Source organism: Erpetoichthys calabaricus, chromosome 13, assembly GCF_900747795.2.
Source record: "Erpetoichthys calabaricus chromosome 13, fErpCal1.3, whole genome shotgun sequence".
Taxonomy (NCBI): domain Eukaryota; kingdom Metazoa; phylum Chordata; class Cladistia; order Polypteriformes; family Polypteridae; genus Erpetoichthys; species Erpetoichthys calabaricus.
Genome location: NC_041406.2, coordinates 144,945,571 through 144,958,563, shown reverse-complemented (window position 1 = coordinate 144,958,563; position 12,993 = coordinate 144,945,571). Strand labels below are relative to the sequence as shown.

The following is a 12,993-nucleotide window of genomic DNA, read 5'->3' as shown; positions in this document are numbered from 1 at the left end:
TACGACCTAAGAGATTGTAGCGGTGCTACATGATTCATGTCGTCATAAATGTATTTTGTGCTGAGTCCCGTCTTTCGTCATGTTGTCCTGTTTACATGGTCTGTGTGTATGTAAATAGGGTCCCCTGGAAACAAAAGGGGAATTATAACATTGGGGAACGTGGTCCCTTATGATAATTGGTCCTGTTGATCCCATCACCTGCATCTGATCATTCACTATTTAAACGGAAGGACAGTGTGACAAGGCGCTATATTGGCGCTAGAACCCAGCACAGACAGACACGGGAGACACACTAATAAAAACAAACAAATGTTTTATTTTCTTCGTCTGTGGGCTGCGTCTTCCCCATACCCACAGACACAACACAGTCCCAAAAGCACAAACAGAAACACCAAAACCAGAACACTCTTCTTTCCTCCACTCCTCTCGACAGCTTTGTCTCCCTCCACCCGACTCTGGCTACCTGAGTGGTGGGTGTCGGCTTCTCTCATAGCCCACCCAGAAGCGCTCCAGGTGATAACTCACCTAAATTAGGCTGCACTTCCGGGTGTGGCTGCGTCACAGCCCAGACGGGCTCAAGAAGCCGTGCAGCTTCCCCTGGCGGATGCCACGGAGCCCAACAGGGATGAGCTCCAGTGTATCATCCAAAATCCAAATCCTATTATGTGATATCATCTACTGTTAAATTCTGCTCCATACTTCTAAAATTTTTATTTTTATACTATATTGAGGATTTGTTCTGTTCTGTGCATTGTATTGACCCCCTTCTTTTTGACACCCACTGCACACCCAACCTTTCTGGTAAGGGGTCTCTCTTTGCCTTTCCCGAGGTTTCTCCCATTTTTCCCTACAAGGTTTTTTTGGGAGTTTTTCCTTGTCTTCTTAGAGAGTCAAGGCTGGGGGGCTGTCAAGAGGCAGGGCCTGTTAAAGCCCATTGCGGCACTTCTTGTGTGATTTTGTGCAACACAAAAATAAATTGTATTGTATTGTATTGTAACACAATTGTGGCTCCGATGCAACCCAGGGGGGCTGCCACCAAGTGTTTTGGGGGATTTAGTTGTGCGTCCCATGGCTGTTCCCCCGGATCCAGTGTCAAAGGGGCATCCCGGCCATGACCAACACCACAACAGAAAGTAAAAAAACATCCTGTTCTACTAGGCCGCCAATTCACTCCAGAGACAGGAGAGAGCACCGATCCAAATCATTCACCCCTTTGTCTACCTGCCACGCTCAACGCCCGACAAAGACATCTTTGCACCGCAAAACACCGGGGTTCTGGATTACGCCGCGTCCCGAGGATAAGCACGGTGTGAATGTTTCTTGTTGTTTGGGTAGAGGAGCGAGCCATCATTTTCATCCGTGTTATTTCCGTAGGACAAGTTTTGTCAGCTGAACCAGGTTCACAAACATTGTCCATTTTCCATTAAATCTTCTGGACTTTTATGTGCGTTTCGCGTTATTGAGTTTGTGTTCAGTGTGGGGCCGAGGGAAGGTTTTGTATTGTATATTAAGTTCGTGCTGCACTTTTTCTTTTTATTATTACTTACTGCTGAACACTTTTGGGGTTGAATGTTATGTCAGGGTTGGTTGGGGTGTGATATATATATATATACTGTATATATTGTTTGGAGTTTGTTCATTTTTTTTTTTATTAATATATACTCACTTTATTATTTTGCATATTGTTTGTTTTTTGGCTTATTTTTGATCATCGATTGGGGCAAGTTTAATTGGAAGAGGTACGGCTTGTTGGGTCCAATGTCCTCAACTTGCCAGGCCACAGGTCTTGGTGGTGTAGCTGCCGTTCAGGGAGGGTGAGTCGGTCATTACAAGTTAACCTAAGTCATAATGTAAAGACAGACCAACAAAGTAATAAGTCCACCACCCCACAGGAAATTTTTACTTCTCAAAGGTCGATCTTTGATGACTCACCAAACTTCATTTAAGAATGGACTTTGTCACAGATGCTTCACCAAAAACTCCTTAGGAGAAATAGATTTAGAGAAACAGGAAGCATGAAATACGACTGAGGTGAATAGAGTCAAAATGGGGAATGTGGTTTGAAAATGGATATTTTGTGGGATCTCTTTCTACTGTACTCTTTTTGAATCTCTTTCAAGACTTCATATGTTCTATTGTGTCCAGGTCACTCACTACATGTGACATATGATTGGTTACATTTCTTGTGCTAATTGTAGCACATGTAGGTCAGAGTCTTACCCCATACGCCACACCGTTTGCATTTTTTCCAGAATGTTGATCTAACTGGAGCACAACAATATAATTTAGTGTAACTAACTCAGTATTGTACAGAAGTAAGGACTACAGCTTAGTAATCATAGTGAAGTGCTCTACTACTGCTGTCCATACAATTCACTGCATGTTACTTAGCACATGATGCAAATACTTTCAAATTACAAAAAGAACAACAAAAAAGGTCAAGACAGTACCTGTTAGATCTGAGCCCATTGTGTGACTTTGCCGAAACTCAACAGGAGACCCTAAGAAGCTGAGAAGCAGGAGACAAAAGACAAAGTCTCTCTCAATATTTCTTTCTGATCTGATTGTTGTGGAGGAGAAACCAAAAAGATATTAAGGAGAGCTCTTTTTCAATTTTTTATTCCTATGGGACTATAATGTTATAAGCAGTAAAGGAAATCTAGTGCCAAGTGCCAGACCACCTTGTCAGCGCTGCTCATTGGTTAATACTACAAGGGGAAACCAAAAAGTCCAGGCTATTTGAAAACCACAATGGATAGAAGCTGACTCAATACAACATATTAGTGGAGGCTTAATGGTTTGAACACACGTAGCTGATCACTCTTGAAGCCAAGGTCAAAGGAACATGGACGCTCCGCTGCACCATTGTGGAACAACATGTTGTAGTGAGATTTCTATGGGCAAAGAGAGTGAGACCTGCAGAAATTCATCAAAGTCCTCATGCAAGTCCGCATGCACTATGGCAGACTCATAGTTGATATCCAACAGCGGACAACGTAATCTGCTGGTCTTCCCTGATGAAGGCATTTGCTGTGTTAGTGCTGGCTTGTGTGTTTGATATTGAGGGTCGACAAGTTAAATTTGATCTTCCTGCTTGAAACCTTCCACCAATTCATAAACTTTTTTGTTGACTCCTGGCTCCTCATGCATAACGCCGTGGGTAGAATTCATGCTAAAACTTGGCATACAGACAAAAGCAGAAATGTGCGTATGCACAAAAAACTCCAGATGCAAAAAATCTGTACATACGCCAACTTCCACGTTCTTCTGCTCCATAAATCCCGGTCAGCGTGAAAAGTAACACTCGTGCACGCGCCTGCTGTCCCACTCCGACTTCTCTCAGAAATACGCCTTTTTGAATATGCAAATCAATATAAATAGCCCTTTATGTTTTGCGTTCTGTGAAAAGACAATGGCAAAAACAGAAGAATTTCAGAAAATACCAAGTAGAGGCAATGAAAAACATACTATTTGTTGGTGTAAGCAGTGATATAAACAACAAAAGGAAGTTGATCGAGTGACAGAGTGGTGGAGAAACTCAAAAGTTCAAGTGTAGAAAGTCACACAGTGCCCAAAATAAATAAGAAGTGGTCAGATATCAAAGTCACCCTGAAAAGCTGAGTTGTTCCATCTAAGTGTCATATGGAAGCGTATGAGGGTACAATGAAAAGAAAAAAAACTGGGACACAGTGTGAAAAAAGGTCGAAATGTCCACTTTAATCACATAGTTTATTTTGTCATTAAAGTAGAACATCATAAACTCCATTTTAAAATCGTTTAATAGTTTCTCAAATCCCATCGTAACTAAAGTGGCACGTTAAATGTTTTGTATTCTGTGTTCTTCTATGTGCTCTATGTGTGTGAATCAGTACGTGCTTCTTAAATGGACCTTCTCTTACGCGGACAGGACACAGAATCCAGTACATTCATGAAGTTACAGCTCTCTGAACAATTTAAATACTAAGATGTATACTTGATATGATTTTCATGATGATAGAAATTAAAGCATGTTATTAAACATGGGAACACGGTGGCGCAGTAATAGTGACAAACTGGCGCCCCGTCCAGATTGTTCCTGCCTCACGCAAGATGCTTGAAAAAAGCTGAACTGAAGTCAACAAACAGGATTCTGGTAGAAGTTCCTTTAGTGGTTTATCACTATGCTGCTGCTGGAGTATGTGAATTTCCCCTTGGGATTAATAAAGTATCTATCTATCTATCTATCTATCTATCTATCTATCTATCTATCTATCTATCTATCTATCTATCTATCTATCTATCTATCTATCTATCTATCTATCTATCTATCTATCTATCTATCTATCTATCTATCTATCTATCTATCTATCTATCTATCTATCTATCTATCTATCTATCTATCTATCTATCTATCTATCTATCTATCTATCTATCTATCTATCTACTGTCCAGGTGCTCCAACACAAAATGAACAAAGTCAACATCCTTGGGTGAGTTTTAGCAGGTCTCACTCCCTCCAGCCAAAGCAATCTCACAATGGCTCATTATTAAACTATGGTGCAGTATCGCAGGGGAGCATCCATGTTAATTTAACCTTAGGTTCAAGTAGACTAACGGCAGAGTGAGGGGCTGTGTCTGCTCAAACGACCCAGAAGACACTGCAAGCGTGTTGTATTGCAACAACTTCTATCAGATGCAGTTAACGTGTAATTTTCTAATCTGCCTTTACTTTTTGATTTACACCTCGTACACACAATGGAAAATTGCTATCAAGTATGAGCAGGAGTGGCGTCTGAACTTTGCTGAAAAGCAAAGAAAATCCTCACGAGAAAACATTCTTTTTGAGCACTATTAAGGTTACAATCTTCTCGTTTCGAATTGTAGATGTTAGTTTAGCATTCTCCCTAAATCTTGGCAAACAGTCTCAATTATCAACCGTGACTGCTTTGTGCCTTCAGTTCTGTGTGGATGACAGAAAGCAAACGGTCTGGAAGACTAAATGAGTGTCAAAGACCAGTGGAGTTCTTAACTGAGAGTTGTAACTGATCTTTTTGATAAACCAAAAACTAAACCTAAAATCAAAGTGGTTAACTAAACACGAAAAGCAAAAGCACACATAAGGCTCAGATGACTGAGAACATACAGGGTGATTGTTTATGACATACTAGCTGCACCCCACTGCTCTGCCCGCATAGTAGTGAAACAGGACAAACTTTACTCCTGGGGTCCTGCTTCCCCATCCCTTTGGTCCCCAGCCAAATCGGTACCGCAAGCGAACTATGATATTTAGCACGATAAGTGAAGCTGCAAAATCAGGCAAATTATAGAAAAAAAAACAATCTAAATCCGTTAAGTAATTCTCTCGTGAAAAGCAAACAGACATATAAACAGACATTGGATTTTATATAGAGAGAGAGATATATCAGAAATGAGTGTGTGTGTGAGCACTGCCTCTCAGGGTCATCATTCTTTAAATGAATTTCACGGCAAAAACTATAAGTGATGTCAACGCTCATTGTGGGACTCTGGTCTGTAGGTGAAGAAGAAGGAGGCATAAGCAGCTGTGTGTCCTCAAGCACTTCTGACAGAGGTGTTGCCTTAGCCAAGCATGGCAGACCCTCCACTATGTGCACACATTAGACACTATATACAGTATAACAGACAGACAGACAGACAGACAGATACTGTAGATAGATAGATAGATAGATAGATAGATAGATAGATAGATAGATAGATAGATAGATAGATAGATAGATAGATAGATAGATAGATAGATAGATAGATAGATAGATAGATAGAATTAAAACAAAGAAAAGAGGTTTGGAGCCCCACCGGATACCCCATTTAATTGTAATGTCTAGAGCATGATCATCCGAAGAAAACAATCAGAGCTTGGAGTCATGGACATCAGGATAATTATCTAATAGAAATCCTTGATACTATACGATACATCCTTAAATGAAAATATCAGCAGTATAAGAGAAGAATACATCAAATCTACCACCTGCTTCCATTTTCGGTCAAAGCTTTGATCTCCAGTACACGGTACCTAAATTTAACATTTAATACATAACTCATTTCGAAGAACTGCAATAAGACATTATTTAGATGTTAAAGATTCATGCATCAATTGTCACTTTATATCTGATTTTTGATATCTGATGTATTTTAAAAATTGTTCTTGCAGGAAGGAGTGTGATAATGGTCTTCACGATGAACAACATCAAGTCGATGTCCAGATCCCTCTCAACTGATGCTGTGACCCCTTTGGCAGCCAGCAGCACCACAACGAGCACCACGACCAGCACAGCACCGAGCGGCTCCAGCTCGCCATTGAGACCCTGGCCCGCGTTCATCGCTGCTCTTCTGGGTCTGCTCACCTTCCTGTTGTTCAAAGGATAAATGGCCCGGCAGACTTAAGAAAGGCGTATCGTTATCGTTTCATCTGTGCAGGCGTTATTGAATGATTTCTTAAATATATCCATTATTTTACAGATTTTTGCTTGCTGCATAGTTATGATTTAGTTATAAATATTATATCTGTGTGAACGCTTACTGCACATGTGTACACTAATCATTGTTGTAATGTACTTGATTCTTCTTCCTGATCTGAAGATGATTTGTGCTCCATTTCCTCTGAAATCTGACTGCACTTTAATAAATCTGTTTATGCTGATTTTTACACATTATAATCTCGTCTGATTCATTTACAACGAGTCCATTCCATTCCAAAGCCCGCTGGCTCATCATTACCCGAAAATGCCACACAAAACCAAAACAAGCAGGAAAATTAAAAAACTAAAGATAATGGTAAGACATAAAACACAAGATATCCTCTAATCCATCCATTTTCCAACCCACTGAATCCGAACACAGGGTCACGGGGGTCTGCTGGAGCCAATCCCATCCAACACAGGGCACAAGGCAGGAACCAATCCCGGGCAGGGTGCCAACCCACCTCAGGACACACACAAACACACCCACATACCAAGCACACACTAGGGACAATTTTAGAATCGCCAACCCACCTAACCTGCATGTCTTTGGACTGTGGGAGGAAACCGGAGTGCCCGGAGGAAACCCACGCAGACACGGGGAGAACATGCAAACTCCACGCAGGGAGGACCCGGGAAGCGAACGCAGGTCCCCAGGTTTCCCAACTGCAAGGCAGCAGCGCTACCCACTGCGCCACCGTGCCGCCCCACAAGACATCCTTCCAGAAAACATTTCAATTTGAATTTGAAATAATGCAGTAGTTCTATGCCAGGGTAAGCTTTGAGACAGTTGGGTGTACAGAATAGCCGTGCCAAACAACAGCTTCTGTCTGGACCAGCACTTAGAAGAGCAGCCCCTGACATGCCAGCCCACCCCATGGGGTTGTCACACCAGCATATTCTCCATCTTCCACGCCATCGGTAGTTATAAGTATAGATGGCTTAGTCACAGAAAGTCCAGTATTGCCCGTTCCATAAAAGATTTGGGGTTTGTTCAGGCCCCTCATTTAATACAAATAAATAGAATAGAATCGAATGTGAAGTCCAAAGGAGAATACTCGGACGTCTCTCACTTTGTGATGCCTGGGCTTTGTTGGCTCTTCCAGTCTTTAGATCTTTCCTTGAATGTCTCCTCCTTGGACTTCATCTTTATCAGAAATGGGATCGCCTGTGAATGTCGGCTCGCAGCATAATCAACCTTTAAATGGGTCCCATGGTGGAGGAGGTGAGACCTCCTGGTGAAGACAGGCAATGATGTTAAAGATTGTCGTGGGACTCGTCTTCGGGTCTATTGGATGAAAAAGAAGGGGACATTAGTCCTGAAGCACTTGTAACCGATGTGTTACCTTATCTGAGCCTGAATGATGTCCGTTGTGCACACGTGTGCAGCTGTGCTGTTTTTATAAGTTATTGTTATGGTAAAGGCTGCAACATCAAGAAGATTTGGGCGAGTGTTATTTAAACAGGAGAGCATCAAATTCTATAAAAGAGAGGCATCTGTGCAGCCATCAAAAAGGAAACTTGTTAGGATAGAGAACCATAAAATCAGCCACGGAAAGGAGCTGAAATCCTTACAAGCTACACATGCACTCCTTATCTTTCTGATCTTCTTCATATCTCCATTCCTTCTCATATCCTTAGACTTTCTTCCTCCATCAACTTTATTATATCTCCTGCTCATTTGACTGTCATGGGGGGTTTAGAGCTTTCAGTTGAGCAGCCCCTCTCCTCTCCCACAAGACATTTGTAATATCAACTCTCTTCCTACCTTTCCTACCTCTCTTCCTACCTCATCTTAAAACACATCTTTTGAAGCAGGCTTATTCTGTCTGGTCATTTTAGCTGATACATTTAAAGTCAATTTTATTATTGTATTTATTACAATAATATTGGTATATTGGTTTTATTGTACTGTAATATTTTTTATTAATTGTATGTTGTGACTGTTGTGATTAATGTGCTCTGTAAGGTGTTCTTGTGTGCCTTGAATGGCACCTATAAATAAAATAAGTTATTATTATTATTTTGTTCCTAAAAACTTTGTGCTTTGGTTGTCTGTACTGGGAATTTTAAAGCTTTTAAAGTGTTTGGGAGAATATTTGTAAAAGTTGCTTGTTACTTGTACTTGTTATTTGTATTCAAACTAGCGACTGCAAGGCAAGGCAGTAAGCAGCAGTAGCTGACACCGGTATCTCTGTAAGTAAATAACCGACATCATAGTCAGTAACAAAAATACGGCCGCAGAGAAAAAAAATCAGGGACATGGTGAGGGAAAAAGAGGTGATTTTGTGATTTAAAGTTGGAATTTCCACTTTAATCTTGTGGTTTAATCTTGTGGTTTATATCATGATTAAACTTCAACTTTAAGCATGTATTTTATTTTGTTATTAAAGTAGAACGTCGTAAACGTCATCTTAAAATGGATGTTTAATTTACTAAAGTTTCTCAATCCCCATCGTAACTTAAGTAGCACGTTAAATGCTTCGTATTCTAAGCATTCCCCAATCCAGTCGTCAATCGCTACGCGCTTCTTAAACAGACTTCCTTTTGCGTTGAGAGGAGCCGCAGGAGGCGATCGTCACACAGAATACATTCAGTTCATTATATGACAGCTGTCTAAACATTTACAATTCATACTTAATATCATTTTCATGATGAAATGCATTAGAGCATGTCTATTATATTTTACAGATAAATTGTTAAATAATGAATACTGGTAATAATTAAACATGTGGGGGCACGGCGGTGACACTGCAGCCTCGTAATAACGGGGTCATGTCCTGGGTGTTCCTTGACTAGAGCTAGAATGTTCTCCTGGTGGGTTTCCTTGACGTTAGACTCCCAGGACAGACTGTCTGCACCCCAGTGTCACTGTCTGTGATGTGGAATGCCTGTGTTAAAGGGGGCTTGGAGTTTAGAGGAAGCCACTGCTAGTGACTCGATAGACAAAGAGGTCAGAAGTGAAGAGCTAAGACTGAAACTGTGAGGTGAACCAAGCAAGGGATAACTTTGGAAGGCTAGAAGGCTTAAGAATTGTTACTTTCAAGCTTTATGTGTTTGAGATTTGCTCTGGTTGCTCACCTGATTGGTTACTTTGGATACTCATTCTGGTCATCATTTTTGTTTAGGGGCAATAGATACGAGGGAGGTTCAAAAAGTTTCCGCACTTTTATATTTTCGTTGGAAATGGTGAAGGCACGAGGAGTAGTGACTGATCGTGTCTGAGAGTGTCATGTGACTAGTTCTGTCTGGAAGTTTAGTATCAGAGTTGTCATCCTATGGTGAAGATGGCTGCAAAACTCAGAAATTGCATCAATTTGGAACAGCATTCTGTTATACACTTTTTGTGGCCAGGAGCACAAATTCATCTCTGCATGTGTGCTCAGTATGGGGATACTCTATTGACCACTCGGGTCAGCTGTTGAATGGCGTCTGATGATGCCACCTCTGTGTGGCATCAAATCTCATTCCAGACTCTTCATGTGTAGCTCCTGGCTGGTGAAATGAGCTGTCCACCTCCATTCGGAATTGCATTTAAGAAGCATTTGAAGATCATCATGTTTGGTGAATTTATAACTGATATCAGCTTTCAGGTTTTGTAATCAATGAAGTGTAAGTCGCTGGTGTTTTGTCCTGAGCTCTTCACCTAGGATGATCGCAACTAGGTTTTATCCTTCTCAGGAAAGATCTCAATCGCCCCACGAGAGAAAGGCTTTCTGAGACTTTGGTCATAAAGCTTATGAAACCGTTTCTGGACAAAGGCAGAACCGTGACAACAGGAACTTCCACCTGCAGCTGAAGTCACTTTAGTACACATGTACTTTGTCAGTGTGCCTAAGTCGATCAAACACAGGAAGCTCTGCAGTCTACTTGTGACTTTACGCTGTAAGAAGATAAGTAACCAAATCAAGGTCAATAACATTTGATCTGCCTTTTATAGAAGTAACATATACATGGTTTCATATAAAGACCATCACAAAACATAATCAGGATTTGGCACGATACCTTGGTGAGCTCTGTAAGCCGTGCTTTTTCTTTGAAGGACATGTGTGGGGCAGACTGACTGGCAGGATGATGGCCGACCTCTTGCTACATCCAAACGGTGCCATCTTTGTCCTTTACGCCTGGTGCAGCTGCGTTGTTCTTATATGTGAGTGAACGTTTCTTGCTTGGAGGGCTTCTGTTCTCTTTCTCTGATGTTGAACCCTCATCTTCATTTGAGTTCAGCTCTGTTATAGCACATCTTTATGTGAAAACTAGCAGTGTCAGATTGGGGCAAAAAACGCTTACCTTTACAAGTACCATAAATTTACACCTGCTGTTACAGACTCAAATCAAATGTATGTTTTTATTCTATTATAGTAAGAATAAGAGCAGCTAGCTACTCAAAACGGAGGCATCTGGGATCGAACCACAAACGTCTTGATTACGAGTCAGCAGTTCTTACGGCTTTGCCACCAAACTGGTCGTATTAAAGATGTTAATTATTGTTGCATTGATTAATGTTGCATGCTAATGTGAGTTCTTTTTCTGCACTTATATTCTTGAATAAAAGTGCACTTATTTTGTTATATTTGGACCTTTTATGAAAGTGTTTATTTGATATTTACACTTCAGGCTTCACATTATACACTTCATGTCTGCATTTTGCCAATTGTTACTAAAACATGAAAAAAGTTTGTTTTAACAATGTGTTTACAAAGATTGTTGTAGACACGGAACACACATGAAATGCATGTATTCCAAATAATGATATATTCTTTACCCTCTACAACTCCCGGCAACTCAAACGCAGGTAAACAGACTTGAGCTAAGAGAATTTTCTGCCCTTTCTGGGGTGGTGGGGTGGATGGAATAGCAGGCTGCTTGTGCTGATCGACACATTTATAGCAAAAAAGACACTGACGGAGCGGTACAGAGGGATTTAAGGTGGGCCAGGATTACAAGTTTTTTCGTAGGCTTTGGTAATTCTAGTGTTAATGAAGTGTAGCGTATGGTCACATTTTTAACATTTTCTTTTCCTTTTTCCATCAGAGTGACTGAATAGGCCACACAAAATGTTTTATTTTATTCTTCTTATTAAGGTAACATGCACTTGAATGGAATGATTTGTGTTTTTAAACGTACCTTGTGAAAGACACCCTGAACACAGACAGAGACGGACTCAGAATGTTCCAAAATACACTTTTATTTTTCTTCTTCCACACAATACACACAGTGCACAAAGCACCACAAATAGCTCAAACTCACAGTCCTTTCTTTTACTTTCTCCTGTTTTCCTTTGCTGCCTCCACTCCTCTCCCGCAAGCTCTGTCCTCTGCCACCTGACTCCTGCTCCTTGAATGGAGTGATGTGGCCCCTTTTATGCTTGCACCCAGATGTGCTCCAGGTGCACGCTGACGATTTTCCTGCAGCATTTCCTGGTGTAGCGGAAGTGCAGCAGTCCAAGGCTCCGGGATTGTCCAAACTCCCCCTGGCGGTGACCATGGACCCCAACTGTATTGAGCTTCCCGGCTCCAGTCCTGTGGTTTTGATGTAAACCAGGGGGGCTGCCCTCTCATATCCCAGAGAAGGTATTGCCTCTCTCCTAGTCCTTCCGCTCTCCAGTCATCCCGGTGGGTCAATGACCTCGGTTGTCTGTCACAACCTGTTGTTCTCTATTTCATGATATGTTTGTTAATGAACGTGTCTTGTTTTGACTTTAATATTTTTAAAGTGCATCTCTCTTGCTCTGACAGTTAAACCTTAGCGCTATGATGAAACAGGGACTGAAAAGGCCACACGAAATGGTTCATGGTTTTTGGTTTACTAAGTGCATTCTTTACAAAATGTTTAACAGAATTCTGTGGCACTGAGATATTTTTGGAGTCTTTTGTCGATTGAAAAAATTCAAAGTGGTCTTTTTTGTGACCAACACTTCAAACTTTGTGGAAGAGCCTTCAGCATCGCCATCCAGATGCAGCCAACGGCTCAGCTGTGGAGATTCAGTTGAAATTGCAGACATAATCTACGCACTGGGGATTCCACTGATAGCTACTTTTTGTGGCTCAGTGCTTTTTGCACATTTTGTTTTAATATAAATATTATAGCACTACAGTACATGGTTTATTTATTTTTGAAGTGTTTACATCTATTGTAGCAGTTGAGGTATCAATCCACCTCTCGAACCCTTAGGTACCACTCCAAACACCAGGTAAAAGTACAAGACTTCTTTATTTTCCTATAGTACAGTGCACCAAGCATCTTCCACTCCACACTACTCATATAACTACTAATCACAATTACCAATCCTCCTCGCCCAGACACTTAGCCACCCTACCTCCCAGCTCAGCTCAATGTCTGGGCTTTCCCAGAGTCCTTTACACTCCCTGACCCGGAGGTGTTCCTGCCCAACAGTCCACAAGTCCTTATTCCTTCCGGGTCAGGGTAAACAGTCCTTATCTTCACCCCGGAAGCACATCGTTTCTTCCTGTCCCGGGATTATGACGCACTTCCGGGTTATAGGGCATATATGAGACCC

The 12,993-nt window shown here is 41.3% G+C and overlaps 1 protein-coding gene across 1 annotated transcript in view; it reads left to right on the top strand.

Moving 5' to 3' along the window:
- The window catches only part of LOC114641880 (fibrocystin-L-like), a 78,044-nt gene extending 71,520 nt beyond the window's left edge, over positions 1-6,524 (top strand). The window contains exon 35 of the mRNA XM_051935589.1: positions 6,171-6,524. Within this exon, the coding sequence (XP_051791549.1) occupies positions 6,171-6,381 (211 nt within the window). The 3' untranslated portion in view covers positions 6,382-6,524. The remainder of the gene's footprint in view (positions 1-6,170) is intronic.
- Positions 6,525-12,993: the final 6,469 nt, after the last annotated feature.